Genomic DNA, 16457 nt, shown 5'->3' with positions numbered 1-16457 from the left:
TGCTGAGCCAGCTCTCCAGCTCCCAGGACTTGGGAATTCTAATCCTCCTTCCTCCACCTCCAGTGCTAGGAATCCTGGCAAGCGCCACCACAGATGGATTATGCGGTGCTGGGGATAGAACCCAGGGCTTTGTGCATGCTAGGCAATCATTCCACCAACTTGGCCACATCCCCAGCCCCGTAGGTTAGATTTCTTAATGAGTCCACAGGAGCAGCAGAACTTCATTGTTCACAGTTGCGGTCTCCTTGAAGATGATCTGCCACTCATCCTGCTTCTCGGGGTAGTGATCCGTGCTCGTGATCCTCGGACTCTGTGGAGCTCCTCGGTGCCCAGAGGAGTTCAGTAATGGGAGTTTTCCTAGACTCTCGAATGCATTCAGCAAACATTGATCAGAGGATTCCCAGGCCTTGGGAGTCTGTACCTATGTCACAGGATGTGGTGAACCTACATAGGGAGAAAGAGGTGACCTGCTGGGAGCTGCACAAGCCATGCCAGAAGCCCTTCATGGAGACGGCGGACTGTGAGGAGAGGCGCATTGCCAGTGGTTTGAACATGTAAAGAGATGCTGGAAAAGAGATCCTGGACTTTTGGTTTCAGTTTTTGTTTTTAAAATTTATCGTGTGTGTGTGTGTGTGTGTAACCACAACACACATGTGGAGGTCAGAGGACACTTGTAGAAGTCGGTTGCCTCCAAACACCATGTGGGTCCTGGGGATCAAACTGAGGTCGCCAGTCAACAAACATCTGGCCTCTCTATTTCATGTTAAATGAGGTGTTGATACTTTTTTCCTTTTAGTAAAAACATTAAACAAAATAGTAATATCTGTGCTATTTTCGCGTGAATTACTGAAAGGAGATACAGGAAATGAGGCCACAGTAAAGTGAAGGCAGATGTTTTTTAGCGTGTTGTCTGTAACAGTGTTTGCTTGTGTGGGGGAGCACACGTGTACGTGTGTGTACTTGTGGAATCCAGGGGCTGACACTTGGCATCTCCCTGAAGCGCTGCTTTATTTACTCAGGTATTTATAACAAAGGGGCTCTTGCTGTATGTTAATCGGGCCAGCCAACTTCCCAGGCTGGAGTTACCTACTGGGTTTGTGGGTACTGGGGACCCAAGCACCAGTCTTCACAGGACACAGCAAAGGCTTTATCCACGGCCCCCGGATAGTTTCACAATAGATATTGCTTTATGTTACTTCCTTGTGCCTTTAAAATAATAAGCCATGAATCAAGTCCATACGGCACAAAGTCGGAAACCACGAAAAAATGTTTGCTGAAGAAGCTTTGGCTTTTACGGAAGTGTAAAACGGTGTGGGAGACCCTTCCTGGACCCAGTCCCAACCAAGCATTTGGTCTGTGTCAAAAATGTGCTTGTCTTAGCCTGTCTGGTCTGCCATTGTAAAATACCGTAAGCTGTGTGGCTCGTGAGAACCATGTATTCTTCCCAGTTCTGGAGGCTAGAAGGTCTAAGGTCAGAGGCTCACAGACGTGGTGTCTGGTGAGGGACCACTTCCTGGCATGCAGACACTATCTTATCACCAAAACCCCTCTTAGCAGAAATTAGAAGGGAGCTGTCAGAGCCCGCTTGTTAATCTGATTCCATTTACGACACAAAGGCCCCTCCTTCATGACATCACCCTCCCTTAAAGCCACACCCCCAGCCAGGATTGGATTTCAGTCCTGAATTTGGGTCATGTATAGTATTCAGTCTATAGCAATCATATAAAGTTTCAACTCAAACAATCTAAGAAAAAACTTTTTAAAGTTTTTGTGTTTGTGGGCATGCTTCTATCACTGTACACATGTGGAGGTCAGAGGACAGTTTGCTGCAGTGAGTTCTCTTCTATCATGTGGAGCCAGGATTCTAACTCAACTTGGCAGACATGGTGGCAAGAGCCTTCTTTCAGTCCTTTTTTACAAAAAATATTTATTCAAAAAGTAGCACCCTTAACTACCTTAACATATAAAGAACAATATCAATACAAGAGATACAAAGTTTCTGTTAGAAAAATGAATAATTATTAATTACAAGACAGTCCCGAGAAGAAGAAATCCCCCAAAGGCCGAGGAGGCTGAGATGGGTCAGATGTCGTGGCGCACGCTTTTAATCCCAGCACTCCAGAGGCAGAGGTAGGGGGTCTCTGAGAGTTTGAGGCTCAGCCTGGTCTTCAGAGTGAAACTCCACCTAGACACACAGGCATCTCCAGGGGTGAGTGTTAGAGGGATGGCTGTCTCAGCCTAGCATAGATACAGTCTCTGCTGGATATTTTGTGTCACTTGACACAGCTAGAGTTGTCAGAGAGGAGGGAGCTCAACTGAGAAAATGCCTCCTCCTGAGACGACCGCAGGCAAGCCTGGAGAACATTCCTTAGTGCTTGATGGAGGAGGGCCCAGATCAGTGAGGGTGGGGACACCCCTGGGCTAGTCCTGAGTTCTCTAAGAAAGGAGATTGAGCAAGCCATGGGGAACAAGCCAGTAAGCAGCACCCTTCTTGGCCTCTGCATCAGCTCCTGTCAAGCCCTGCTTGAGTTCCTTTCCTGACTTGCTTTGATAGTGATATGGAAGTGTAAGCCAGATAAACCCTTTCCTCCCCAACTTGGCCATGGTGTTTCATTGCAGCAATAGCAAACCTGATTAAGACACAGTCTGTGTTACTCACTGTAAAAAAGAAAAATGTGTTTGTAATTTCCATGGATATTTTCATTGATAGGGGATTTAATTATCTCCATTCTTGGCTTTTATGCAATATTAATCCAAACTTTAACTTTATTTTCTCACCCTTCTTCTCCTTCTTTCTTTATTTTTTTACTTTTGGTTTTTTGAGACAGGGTTTCTCTGTAGCTTTGGAGCCTGTCCTGGAACTAGCTCTTGTAGACCAGGCTAGCTTCGAACTCACAGAGATCCGCCTGCCTCTGCCTCCCAAGTGCTGGGATTAAAGGTGTGCGCCACCACTGCCTGGCTCTTCCTCTCTTTTTAAAGGTTTACTTTTATTTGTGTGTGTGAATGTTTGACACATGTGTGCCTGTGCCCACAGAAACCAAACGAGGACATGGAATCTCCTGGAACTGGAGTTATAGCTGGGTATGAGCTATCCCATGTGGGCTTTGAGAATCAAACTCACATCCTCTGGAAGAGCCGCAAACACTTTTAACCACTGAGCCTTCTCTCTATCCCCGCCCCCACCCCCATCCCCAGCCCTGGCTTTCCTCTTTTTCCCCTGACAGGGTCTCATTGTAGGCCAGGCTTGATTCAAATTTATAGTAATCCAATATGCCCAACTAACCCTGGATTTATTTTAAGTTTTCTTCTTTTCCTAAGTGTGAAATCATATATGCAATTGATAAACAATCCATACGCGGGCATTACTTGGAGTCTTTTTCTGAAGAATGATTTTTCCTGGGGACAAAGTAGAAGTGTGTCCATCAGAAAAAGAATCGTAGTTCGATACTTTGTGACAGGCTTTTGAAATTGATGTCAGTGTTTCTTTCCCAAATGTTTTATCTTCATTTTTATCATTAGTTGGCAGAGACTCAAGTGGCCTAACGATTTCTCTTGTCTCAAAGATTTTCCCATTAACCCAATTACAGATACGCTAGTAAATATTTACAGACTAAATATTTGTGACATATTACAAAGGAATGTATGAAAACTTGTCTGTATAGAATACTATTCACAGCTGGATGGTGGTGGCGCACGCCTTTAATCCCAGCACTCAGGAGGCAGAGGCAGGTGAATGAATCTCTGAGTTCGAGGACAGCCTGGTCTACCAAGTGAGTTCCAGGACAGGCTCCAAAACTACAAAGAAACCCTGTCTCGACAAAAAAACAAAACAATAATAATAGGAATACTATTCTCAAGCCAGACAAAGTGCCTGGTCTACATAGAGAGACTTTTTCTCAAAATGGACAAGTAAATAAACCTTAAAGAATTATGTTTGTTTATTGTGTTTGTGCACTTACAAGCTCACATATTGTGTGTATTGTGTGTATGCATGCTGGCATGGCCCCACAACTAGTTTCCTTGAAGTTTGTGATTTTGTAAGCAGCTGAGACACAGTTTATCATTATTTTTGGGAGGACGAGCATCTGTGCATTTGCATCTAGAGGCCAGAGTCTGATGTCAGATGTCTTCTTTAGTCGTTCTCAATCTTATTCTTTGAAACATGCTATATCACCAAGCTTGGAGTTTGCTAATTTTGCAAAACTTGTTGGCCAAGAGAGTCTCCAGTCTCTTCCTCTCTGGTGCTAGGAGTCCAGGCCGTGGAAGATCCTAACACAGGTCCTCATTTTTGCACAGCAAGCACTTTGCCCACTGAGCCATCCCTCCAGTCCATTGTTTACTTTTATTTTTACATAACTATGTGCACCACGTGTGTGCAGAAGCCCTTAGAGGTCAGAAGAGGATGTTGATCCCCAGAAATACAGTTATGGGCTGGAAGCTAAGCTCCGGTCCTCTGCAAGAGCAGTTAATATTCCTAATGGCTGAGCCATCTCTCCGGCCCTGACTATCGTGGGGTTTTTTTTTCCACTTTTTTTATGTTGAGGCAAGGTCTCTTGCACCCCAGGTTGCCCTCAAAGTTGCCTTGTAACCAAGAATGACCTTAGCCGGGCGGTGGTGGCGCACGCCTTTAATCCCAGCACTCGGGAGGCAGAGGCAGGCGGATCTCTGTGAGTTCGAGACCAGCCTGGTCTACAAGAGCTAGTTCCAGGACAGGCTCCAAAACCACAGAGAAACCTTGTCTCGAAAAACCAAAAAAAAAAAAAAAAAAAAAAGAATGACCTTGAACTCCTGATCCGCTAACTTCTGTCTCCCCAGTGCTGGGATCCCAGGTATGTGCCTGTACCTGGCTCAGATTCACGGTCAAGCCTCCTTCCTTCATGTATGTATTGTGATTGAATGCACACGTCAGCACATTCGTGTACAGCAGAACATTTGCATGTTTGAGTCAGAAGCTGATGAGTGACTTTGCTTTCTTAGGACATCACTCTCACCTCAAAGGCAAGCTCTTGATACGTGGCAGCCGTTTTCCTGCACGGAATGAAGAGCAACTGGCAATACTTGTTGCTAATTATAACATTCTGGCTTCTATGTAAAAAATTAGAATTTGGGAGCTGGGCTGTGGTGGCTCATGCCTTTAATCCCAGCACTCGGGAGGCAGAGGCAGGAGGATCTCTGTGAGTTTGAGGCTCAGCCCAGTCTACAAGAGCTACATCCAGGACAGGCTCTAAAGCTGTCTCGAAAAACAAACAAAAAATTAGAATTTGAGGAGATTTATATTTTTACTCTGAGCCTGACAGCTTCTAAATATTTAAATACCTGGAAAAGCAGAGACAGGAAATGATGAGACAAACGCAATGGTGAAATAACTTCAACATCATCTTAGACGATCTCCATATACCAAGGAAAGTATTTCCTAAATAAAAATCTAGTGCGCTTGCTGTCATAACACTAACCAAAAGCAACCTGGGGATTCTTTTGCTTATAGGTTACTGTCCATCACGAGGCAGGAACCTGCCCATGGTAGGTGAGGTCCTCCTATGGCAATTAGTAATCAAGTAAAAAGCCCTACAGACATGCACACAGACCAGTCTGATGGAAGTGATTCCATAGTCGAGGCTTGGTGTATCACGTTGACTGCCGAGGCTACCTGACACCACCAGATAAAGCATAATCGTGCGCAGGCAAAGTACTGTTCGCAATGCCAGGAGGACTGGTGGGCTTCGCTGTCACTGGCCTGGAGAGTTTGTTGCTATGGCTTCTGATATCATATGGTCCCTAGTCTTTGAGAAGCTATTGGTGTGGTACACAAGGAAGAGATGCAGTTATCCGCAAACGCCATTGAACCACTTTTCTTTTCTTTCTTTTTTTTTTTTTTTTGGTTTTTCGAGACAGGGTTTCTCTGTAGCTTTGGTGCCTGTCCCGGAACTAGCTCTTGTAGACCAGGCTGGCCATGAACTCCCAGAGATCCGCCTGCCTCTGCCTCCCGAGTGCTGGGATTAAAGGCGTGCGCCACCACTGCCCGGCTGAACCACTTTTCCTAGGGCCGGGAATGTGGGCCAGCGTAGAGTGACTGCCTGGTATACCAGGGCCACAAAGTCCACCCACAACACTCCGCCCCCACAAAAGATAAAGACCACCAGGTGTACATACACCTGTTATACCAGGACTTGAGAGGTATAGTGCAGGGCTCAGGCGTTCAGCATCACTGTGGCTACATAGTGAGTATAAGGCTACCCTGGGCTATAAAAAAAAAAGACACTAGCTAGAATGAATGAATGAATGAATGAATGAATGAATGAATGAATGAAATAAGAAAGAAAAACAAAAATGGGGGAAGGCGATCAGGCTGGGTCCTCACTTTCTCCCTGCCTGCCTGAGTGAGTGCAGCTGTCTTTCTTCCTAACTCTCTTGGTCAGCAGCGGCTGCAGAAGGAACACAGAAACAGCTACTCTGTGAGTCGCTCTTCCTGCTCTCGGGCCTGGTTTAGGAAACTCCAGTTTGTAAGCAGAAAAGCGATGTCATTTGCATAAACGTGATGCACTTGTTATTGCCACATACGTGAATCAATAGATTTTCTTAAATCTCCATAATTTCACATAAAAGAAATAGTAATAGATATAATCCTCTTATAGACTCCTTAGAGGCCTCAATAAATTTTAAAGGGCAAAAGCTCTGGAGGGCTACAGCCATGTGACCCCAGGGAAAAGGAAGGGCTTGTTTGTTACATTGTATATATGCCACTGTGTGCACTTGGAGGTCAGAGGGCAAGGTGTGGGAGTCCATTCTCTTCCACCATGTGGGTCCGGAGATGGACTCAGGCTTGGAGGTGAGTGCCTTTATCTGCTGAGTCATCTCAGGCCACTGACTTTTTTACTTGGTTTTTGTTTTGAGACTGTGTTGGCCTTGAATGCCCGGCGATCCTCTATTTTAGCCTACCAGCTGCTGGCTCTCAGGCTGCGCCACCAGGCCGCGTTAAGAAAGCATAGATTCTCGATAACAGTACCATCCACACTGGAGCCTGGAATATTATTTAAAGGACCATTTACAATGTTTGCTCACAAAGGAGTCTTTTTAAGATTTGGAATTTCTTCCCATTAAATTTTCCACATTTTAGTCAAGAATGTAAGTGGGCCGGTTAGTTTTTCATCTGTTTTAAATTTTCTTCTGGCTGCCTTGTCCTGTGATAGTAGCGGCAGGGTGTGGTCCTCTCAGGGATGCTTTAGTCGCCTACAGAGGATGCTGCTTGAGGCAGCAGGCGTTCATTTTCTTGTTACTATTTAAGGCATTATTGTGAAGATCCTCTGTCCTGTTTGATTCTGTTTTCTTTGTTTGGTTGTGATTTTTATTCTGTTTTGTTTTTTATTGTTGTTGGTTTTTTTTGTTTTGTTTTTGTCTGTCTGTTTTGTCTCTGTCTCTGTATAGCCCTAGCTGTCCTGGAACTCACTCTATAGACCAGGCTGGCCTCAAACTTGGAGATCCGCCTGCCTCTGCTCCCAAGTGCTGGGATCAAAGGTGTGCGCCACTGCATCCAGCTGGATCCTGTTCTTTGAGGAAGGACTTTGGTACAGTTCGCAAAATGGTCTTGGTAACTGAAAGCTATTAAACATTGTTGAAGACTATGGTGTAGCTCAGCTAGTAGAGAGCTTGCCTAGCATGTACAAAGTCCTGGGTCTGATTGCCAAGACCAGCTTGGTGATGTGTGTCTCTAATTCTAGCGCACGGGAGGTTGAGGAGGATCAAGAGTTCAGGGTCATCCTGGCTACATAGGGAGTTCGAGGTCAGCATGGGCTACATAGAACATACCCTCTCAAAATTGAAGCTAACAAAAATGTATTAGATGTCAGTTAAAGGTAGGTTAAGTTCCTTGTGGAAGCCTTTTTTGTTTTTGTTTGCAGAGACTCCTTGCTACAGAGCGTTGAAGGTGGTGCGTCAGGCAGATTGTCAATGGGACAGAGTGGAATCCAAGAGCAGGAGGAGCCTTTGAGAGCTTTCACAGGTGATAGCCATGTAGAGAGAACTCAAGGGAAAGGGAGAGTTTTCTTTTTGTCAGTGCTGAGGCTAGAACCTTGGGCGCCACACTCTCTACCACTGAGGTGCAGCCCCAGCTCGATAGATAGATAGATAGATAGATAGATAGATAGATAGATAGATAGATAGATAGATAGATAGATAGATAGAGATGATAGATAGATAGAGATGATAGATAGATAGATAAAATAATAATAATATTAATATATTGTGTGTGCAGGTGTGTTTGTGTCTGTGGAGGTTAGAGGTCAGCCTCAGGTACCATCTTCAGAATCACCGTGCACTTACCCAGCACTGGGGACTTTGACTGACAGGGCCGCTGTGGATTGGACTCGGGTGTTCATGCTCTCAAGACAAACATGTTGTCACCCACAGAGCCATCACCCCAGCTTTTATTTTTAAGCAAATCTGATTGGTATGAAACTAGATCAAGAAAGGGTCACTGACCACAGAGCACTTTGGAGATCCTGAGTGCTAAGAGCCGTTCATTCATAGCCGTCTCTTGAGTTCTTCGTGTATTTGCCTCCTCCCACTGTTTACAGAGACCTGCCGTCCTGTTTACCCTGCTCATTCGCTCAACCACCCTCCTCTGTAGAGATAGCATAAATAAATAATCTTCTGAGCAGCGGTTCTTAAAATGGAATCTGGGAGGGGTGTGGAATAGATTGAGAACTAAAAAGCAATAAAATTTTAAGTCTTTGTCTCCCCTGCTCCCTTTTTTTAAAATAACAACATTTTAAAAGATTGGTTATAAGGATAAGAGTTTTCCAGGGGTTATTTTTAGTGAGAGTCATTTGGTGGCAGAAAATTCTGGTGTCTTTAGCTGATAGTGTTCTGTGCAGCTGGCTGGGAGCAAGACTAAAGCAGCTAAGATAGATATGGTGACTCTATAGTTATTACAGTTCACTGTCAATTTGACCCCTGAGAAGGAAGTCTCGTGGAAGGAAATGTCCACACCAGATTGCCCTGTGGGCATGATTATGGTGCTTGTCTTAGTTGTTAATTGATTTAGGAGGGCCCAGCCCTTCGTGGATAACACCATTCTTAGGCTGGTGGTCCTTGGTCCCAGCGGCATCCTCCATGGTTCCTGCTTCAGATTCCTGCTTGAGTTCCTGCCCTGACTCCTTCAATGAGGGCTGTGACCTGGCGTGTTAGTGGACTCCTGCACTTTCTCCTCTCCACCACCTCTAGTCAGGGTGTCTTTTCACAGCCTCCGGCAGGAAACTGGGACCCGCGACTAACTGACTCAAGGTTGATGCCACAGCAGCTGAAAGCACAGCTCAGCTCCAACACCCAACAATACCGCGTCGTGTCTGAAGAGGTTGAATCACACAGGAGGCATCAAAAGACAAGAGGAAGGCCGGGCGGTGGTGGCGCACGCCTTTAATCCCAGCACTCGGGAGGCAGAGGCAGGCGGATCTCTGTGAGTTCGAGACCAGCCTGGTCTACAGAGCTAGTTCCAGGACAGGCTCCAAAGCCACAGAGAAACCCTGTCTCGAAAAAGAAAAAAAAAAAAAAAAAAAAAGACAAGAGGAAGCTTTTAGAATGTGTGGCCATGTATTTGTGGGGTAGGCTGTGGCAACGGTTGGTCTCTTCCTTCCGACTCCCCAGGTTATATATAAGTGTATATAGCTTTTATTGTTGCTCACAGAGTTTTATGATGTGGCTTAGGCTGGCCTTGAACTCCTGGGCTCCTGTAATTATGCTATATCAGCTTCCTGAGATTATAAATGTCTGTATCACTGTGTGGCCTCAGGTAAACTGTTTCAGTGGGTGAACCCATCATAGTCTTGACTGCTTTGCTCATATTCTCGCTCCTCCTACTCTTCAGCTGGACCTTGGGAGCTCAGCCCTGTGCCCCACTGTGGGGTTCTGCCTCTGTTTCCATCAGTTGCTGGATGAAGGTTCTCTGGTGACATTCAAGATAGTCATATGGTCTTGACCACAGGGCAAGGCCAGTTCGGGCACTCTCTCCGCTATTGCTTAGGGTCTTAGCTGGGGTCATCCTTGTAGATTCCTGGGAATTTCTCTAGTGCCAGGTTTCTTGCTAGTCCCATAATGGCTCCCACAATTAAAATACCTCTTTCCTTGCTCTTATCTCCGCCCTTCCTCCATCTCGACTATCCTGTTCCTTCAAGTTCTCCTCCCCCTCCCCTTCTCCCTTCCTCTTCCCTTCTTCCCTCCCTACTCCCCCTACCCCCATGTTCCCAATTTTGTCTGGCAATTTTGTATCTTTCCCCTTTCCAGGAGGATCTATGTATGTTTTTCTTAGGGTTCACCTTGTTACTTATCTTCTTTAGGATTATGAACTATGGGCTCAATATCCTTTGCGTTACAGCTTTTATGAGTACATACCACCTTTGCCTTTCTGTGTCTGGGTTACCTCAGTCAGGATAGGATCTTCTAGTTCCATCCATTTGCATGCAAAATTCAAGATGTCATTATTTTTTTAGCTCTGAGTAGTACTCTAATGTGTAAATGAGCCACATTTTCTTTACCCATTCTTCAGTTGAGAGGCATCTAGAGCTCACCAACTCCAGTCGGATAGGGAAGGAACCAGCATAGGCCCAAATTAGTTCCTCTGAATGTGGGTGACAGTTGTATGGCTGGGGTAGACTGAGGGGCCACTGACAGTGGCACCAGGATTTATCCCTACTGCTTGTACTGGCTTTTTGGGAACCTGTTCTCTTTGGATGGATACCTAGCTCAGCCTGGAAATAGTGGGGAGGGCCTTGAACCTTCCCCAAAGCAATGTGCCTTTTCCTTTCTGAGGAGTGGTTGGGGGTGGGGTGGGAGGGTATGTAGAGGGAATGGGAGTGGGAACTAGGATTGGTATGTAAAATGGGGAAAGATAGTTTGTTTTCCTTTAAAAAAATTTTTTTAAAGATTTATTTATTTATTATGTATACAATGTTCTGTCTGCATGTGTCCCTGCAGGCCAGAAGTTGGCAACAGATCTTATTAGAGATGGTTGTGAGCCACCATGTGGTTGGTGGGAATTGAACTCAGGACCTCTGGTAGAACAGTCAGTGCTCTTAACCGCTGAGCCATCTCTCCAGCCCTTAAAAATTTTTTTTAAAGTGAACAAAAGAAGATGTACAGCCTCTTTAAAAAGATTTTATGGGGTCTGGGACACCACAAGAACATGATTCACAGAATTGTCTGGGACTCGTTGGGGTTTGGAGAAATCAGGGAGCCCTTAGGGGTCTGACCTAGGTCTTCTGCATATATTATGGCTGAGTAGCTCCGTGTTCTTTTGGGACTCCTAACGTTGGGAGCAGGGGCTGTCTCTGACTCTTGTCTGCTTTCGGGACCCCTTCCTCCTACTGGGTTGCCTCATCCAGCTTTAATATGAGAGAATGTGCCTACTCTTACCGTAACTTGATATGCCATGTTTGGTTGCTATCCCCGTGTAGCCTGCCTTTTTCCGAAAGGAAACAGAAGTGGATCTGGGAAGGAGGGAGAGAGGCTGGAGGGTGGAGGAGGGGAGGGGAAACAGACCAGGATGTAATATATGAGAGAAGAAAATTTTAAAAAGATTTTGCTTATTTGTTTGTTTTTTGAGACAAGGTTTCTCTATGTTAACAGCTATCCTGAAACTTGCTTTGTAGACCAGGCTGGCCTTGAACTCGGAGAGATCCACCTGCCTCTGCCTCCTGAGTTCTGGGATAAAGGCATGCTCTCCCACCACGCCAAATTTTATTTTTTATTATTATTTGATTTTTTTGTTTTGTTTTGGGATTTGTTGTTGTTGTTGTCTTTGTTTTTTGTTTTTTTGAGACAGGGTTTCTCTGTGTAGCTTTGGAATCTGTCCTGGAACTAGCTCTGTAGACCAGGCTGGCCTTGAACTCACAGAGATCTGTCTGCCTCCCCAGTGCTGGGATTAAAGATGTGTGCCACTATGGCCTGGCTATTTTTTTTATTATTTGTATGTGTGTGTTCATGAATGTAGATTTGGGCACGTAAGTACAGTGCTTGAGGAAGTCAGAAGAAGCCTAAGATCCCCTGGAGTTACACAGGGCAGAGTGGGTGCTGAGACCAGAACTCACATCTTCTGCAAGAACAATAGGTCATCTTAAGCACTGAGCCATCTCCAGCTCACCTGCACCCCTTTTTTGAGATGGGGTCCTATGTAGACCAAGCTGTTCAAATTCGCTGTGTAACTGAAGATGGCCTTAAACTTCCGATCCTCCTGCCGTCCCCTTCTGAGCGCTGAGACCACAGGTGTGAGCCCTCGCACCCGGTTCAGGAGGAACCCGGAGCTTCATGTGCTAGGCCAGCACTCCATCAGCTGAGCTATAACCCCAGTACTGTGCCAATGTCAATCATATCTCAGGGAAAGGGCTAGAAAGAGCAGCTGAAATGTGTTGTTTATGTATTGCTTTGCATGTTTTGGTGAAACTAGGCAGGGCTTCTGGGCACACTCGGGACACGCAGCCAAGCCCTCGAGATGGTTGGTGGCCTGTGTCGGTGAAGTCCTCTGGCTGACCAGAGCTCCATCCTCTCTGAGGTTCCCTGTGAGGCAGCCGCAGTCTTCCTACCTGACCTAGCTCCAGACTCGTCCGGGTTGCTCTAATGCATTCTCTGGCCCTGTTCCACACTCTCCGGCTCCACTTCCTGGGCCAGTGCTCCTGGCTGCTCTTGTGTGGTGCTGCCCACCCTCTGGCACTCCAATCTGTGGCTGTCCTTTCAGACCCATCCACTCCCTGGCATCCTACTGTGAGCTCAGTCCATCTGCGCTTCCAGGCACTGTTGTGCGTACCAAACGCTCGGCTCGCATGGCCAAACTGCATAGAGTCTTCCTCCCTGTATGAACTATTCATTTGCACTCAGTAAGTCGAACCCGGGTCACCCTGGAGCCCTTCCCCCTTGCTTAGAGTTTGCAGCCAACACGTCGCTTACAGTAGCATTTGCCAAGTGTCTCCAAAATGGCTCCCGCCTGCTCTTGTTTTCAGACCATTAGGACAGTCTCCTGGCTCGGTCTCACATGATTCCATGCAGACCTGTGGTCACACTTTTGCAAGAGCAGTCTGTGCCTGCTAGAGTCTGAGCTCCGTCACTGTGCACTGCAGGCCTTGGATAACTGACCCTGTACTATCTCCGGTGTCGTCACCTCTGCCCATTCCCTAGTGCCCTCCCATCCTCACCTGCACTCCAGGGGGACAAACCCACTGGAGTCTCTGCAGCCGGCACACCTGCCTGCCTTGCCCTTAGAGCAGAAACACCCAAGGCGAACAAGGCGCTGCAAGGTGCGCTCCCCCCCCCCCCCCCCCCAGTTTTGGTTCCCTGGATCCAACCACTGTTTGCGACACATAGTGTAGCAAAGTCCACACTGAACTGTTTTAATCATTTGAAAAACGCCAAATTTCATAACCCTTCCCCTACCACCTCCTCTCTCCAAATTTAAGCAGCTGGTACGTCCTTAAAAAAATATATATGTTGGGTGTGATGGCACATGTCTTTAGTGCCAGCCCTCCTGAGGCAGAGGCAGGTGGATTTCTGTGAGTTCCAGGCCAGCCAGGGTTATATAGTGAGACCCTGTCCCAACATAAAAGGAGAGGGCAAAGCTGGAGAGATGGCTCAGCTGTTAAAGGCACCGGCTGCGTTTCCAGAGGACCAGGCTTTGATTCCCATCACGCATATGGCAGTTCACAACTGCCTGTAACTCCGGATTCAGGGACATGGTACACTTACATACACACAGGCAAAGCACTCATATACATTTAAAAAAATAAGAATTTATTTTTTATTTATTGTGTATGTATACGAAGGTGTTCCAGTTGTCTAGAAGGGGTTTCTGATCCCCAGGAGCTAGAGTTTTGCCTGTGGGTGCTGGGAACCAAACTCTGGCCCTCTACAAGAGCAGCAAGTGCTCTTAACTACTGAGCCATCTCTTCTACTCACACGCGTGCGTGTGTGCATGTGTGTGTGTGTGTGTGTGTTTCACCTGTCAGCTTTTGGCATCGAGACATTTTCCTTTGCAATGAAGCATTAATTATATATAGAAGCTATGTGTCTAAAGGGGAGAGAGAGCAGGGATGAATGGGTTGCAGATCCTAACTCTGGACCATGCTAAACCAAATTTGGTAATGTTGATGTAATGCTCTCAACAGAAAAGCCCCCAGTGTCATGGAAAATGTTCGCGCTGCTTTCCTGGATAGGTGAATGATGGAGAGGGTTGCTCCCTGGAGCTGGTGGCTGGAAAGAGACAATAAACTCTCCTCTCTCTCTCTCTCTCTCTCTCTCTCTCTCTCTCTCTCTCTCTCTCTCTTCAAACAGGATCAGTTTGACAACTTAGAAAAACATACACAGTGGGGAATCGACATTCTTGAAAAGTACATCAAGTTCGTCAAGGAGAGGACTGACATTGAGCTCAGCTATGCCAAGCAGCTCAGGTAAGGTTGCGGCTGTGGCCCTGCAAATACGAGAAAGAAAGGCTTGTTTCTCTTTTTTATTAAATTTTTTAATTACATTTATTTATTTGTAGGGCAGGGGAATGTAAGTGCCAAGCACTTGTGTGGCAGTCAGAGCACAAGGAGTTGGTTTTCTCTCTTTCTGTAGTGTGGGTCCCGGGGATTGAACTCAGATCATCAGGCTTGGTGGCAAGCCCTTTTACCCCTCCGCCCTAACATATGCTGCTTGCCAGCCAGATGCAAGCTTGATTTCTATTCTCATTTCACAGTGTGTGTGTGTGTGTGTGTGTGTGTGTAACCTTTTCTTCTAAAGTAGTGTGTCACTGGAAATAATTGTTTTTTAGTATAGAAAACTGATTTTTCATAAGACAGTAAAAATAAAGAATGAAGCTTGTACTTGAGTTTGTGGCAAGGTCTCTGTAACCCAGGCTGGCCTTGCGTTCACTATATAGTGGAGGCTGGCCTGAGCTCCGGCTCCTCCTGCGTCCACCTCCTGAGAGCTGGGATTGCAGGTGTGTGCCCGCAATCCTGTTGTGTTGTGTTTTCTTTTGCTCCACATTGTTCTGGTTTGTTTCACAGTGCTTCCCATTCAAGTCGGGGTCTTGGGCCTCTAGGTAAACCCCACTTTTACCCTATCCCTCACCTGTCACCCTGTCTTCTGCACCTGACCTCTAGGCTTGCCTGGGTCTTTGTTTTCTTTTAATGAATTTTGGAGAAATTTGGCTCTTAGTAAACTTCCTATTGGAATATACACGTGCACAGAGAAGCACAGGAACCCACATGTAAGGCTCCCGACTAGCCCTGACTTGCCGTCACTGGCGTGGATCAGTAGCACCTGCCATGAGTTTCCTGTAGATGTGCGCATTGACTCTGATCCTTTAAAAATCAGACTTCGCAGGTGGTGGCGGCGTACGCCTTTAATCCCTGCACTCGGAGGCAGAGGCAGGTGGATCTCTGTGAGTTCGAGACCAGCCTGGTCTACAGAATGACTTCCAGGACAGCCAGGGCTACACAGAGAAACCCTGTCCCCCCAAAAAAGACACAAAAATTCTGACTTCCTTTGCCCCACACTGGCTGGGAGGTTTGCTGCCCTGTGGTCATTTGTTTATATTTTCCTGCTCCCTATTTTCCTGAGAGGGCTTCCACTCTCTTGCCACTCAGCAGCTGGTTGTTTCCGCTCATGCTGGGCTCCTTTTTTGCTATTAATTTTTAATTACATTATTTGTTTATTGTGTGTGTATGGAGAAGGTGGACATGCCACTGCCAGCATCCTGTGAGGTCAGAGGACAACTCTGTGTTCTCTCCACTATGTGGGCTTCTGGGGTTGAACTCAAGCCACAGACTTGGCACCAATGCCTTAGCCTGCTGAGCCCCCTCCCCAGCCCTCACAGTCCACTCGTGCACATCGGGACTGTTTTCTTCGTTAGTGCAGGATTGGACTGGGGCTCACAGAGTGTACCTCTGCCTGGCTTTAGCAGTACTTGGACTAGCGGACATTCTCACTGTTTCGCTCTCCAGCAGGTGTGCGGGGTCCCAGGGAGCAGATCTGGCAAGAACTGTGATGGGAGTTTTAGGGTTGAAACCCAGGCCCGGGCATCTCCCACAAGCTAGTCCCGGCCACTTGTCCCAGCACACCCATTAGAGTGAAGCGGGAGTGAAAGGCAGAGAAAGGATCTTTACTCAGTGTGGCCACACTGCGGAGAGGAGCAGAGAGGTCCAATGACCTCCAAGTTCTACTATGGGTCCTGGCGGCTTGGCGTTTAAATGAAAAGCAGGAAGTGCACAGGGTGAGCAGTCCTGACCCATCACTGCTCCGTTCATGTCGATGTCCTAGCTCTAGTGTGTCCTACGAGGTGGTCGGATAAGTTGTCAGAAGTTTGTGACATCTCAATACCAGTCTTCAACCTCTGCGTGAGTGTGGATGTATGAGTGTGTGCATCTGGGAGTGTATATGTATGTGTGAATGTGTATAGGAGTGTGTGTGTGTATAGGAGTGTGTGCAAGAGTGTGTGTGTG

The 16457-nt window shown here is 46.6% G+C and overlaps 1 protein-coding gene across 13 annotated transcripts in view; it reads left to right on the top strand.

The window, feature by feature from the left end:
* The window catches only part of Fnbp1 (formin binding protein 1), a 127471-nt gene that overhangs the window by 28445 nt on the left and 82569 nt on the right, over positions 1-16457 (top strand). For all 13 annotated transcript variants that reach the window (XM_057755279.1, XM_057755282.1, XM_057755280.1 and 10 more), the window contains exon 2: positions 14308-14423. In XM_057755279.1, coding sequence (XP_057611262.1) covers positions 14308-14423 — 116 coding nt within the window. The remainder of the gene's footprint in view (positions 1-14307; positions 14424-16457) is intronic.

The sequence above is a fragment of the Chionomys nivalis genome, chromosome 22, assembly GCF_950005125.1.
Source record: "Chionomys nivalis chromosome 22, mChiNiv1.1, whole genome shotgun sequence".
Classification (NCBI taxonomy): domain Eukaryota; kingdom Metazoa; phylum Chordata; class Mammalia; order Rodentia; family Cricetidae; genus Chionomys; species Chionomys nivalis.
Note: the sequence above shows the minus strand (reverse complement) of the source record. Positions and strands in the feature narration are given on the sequence as shown.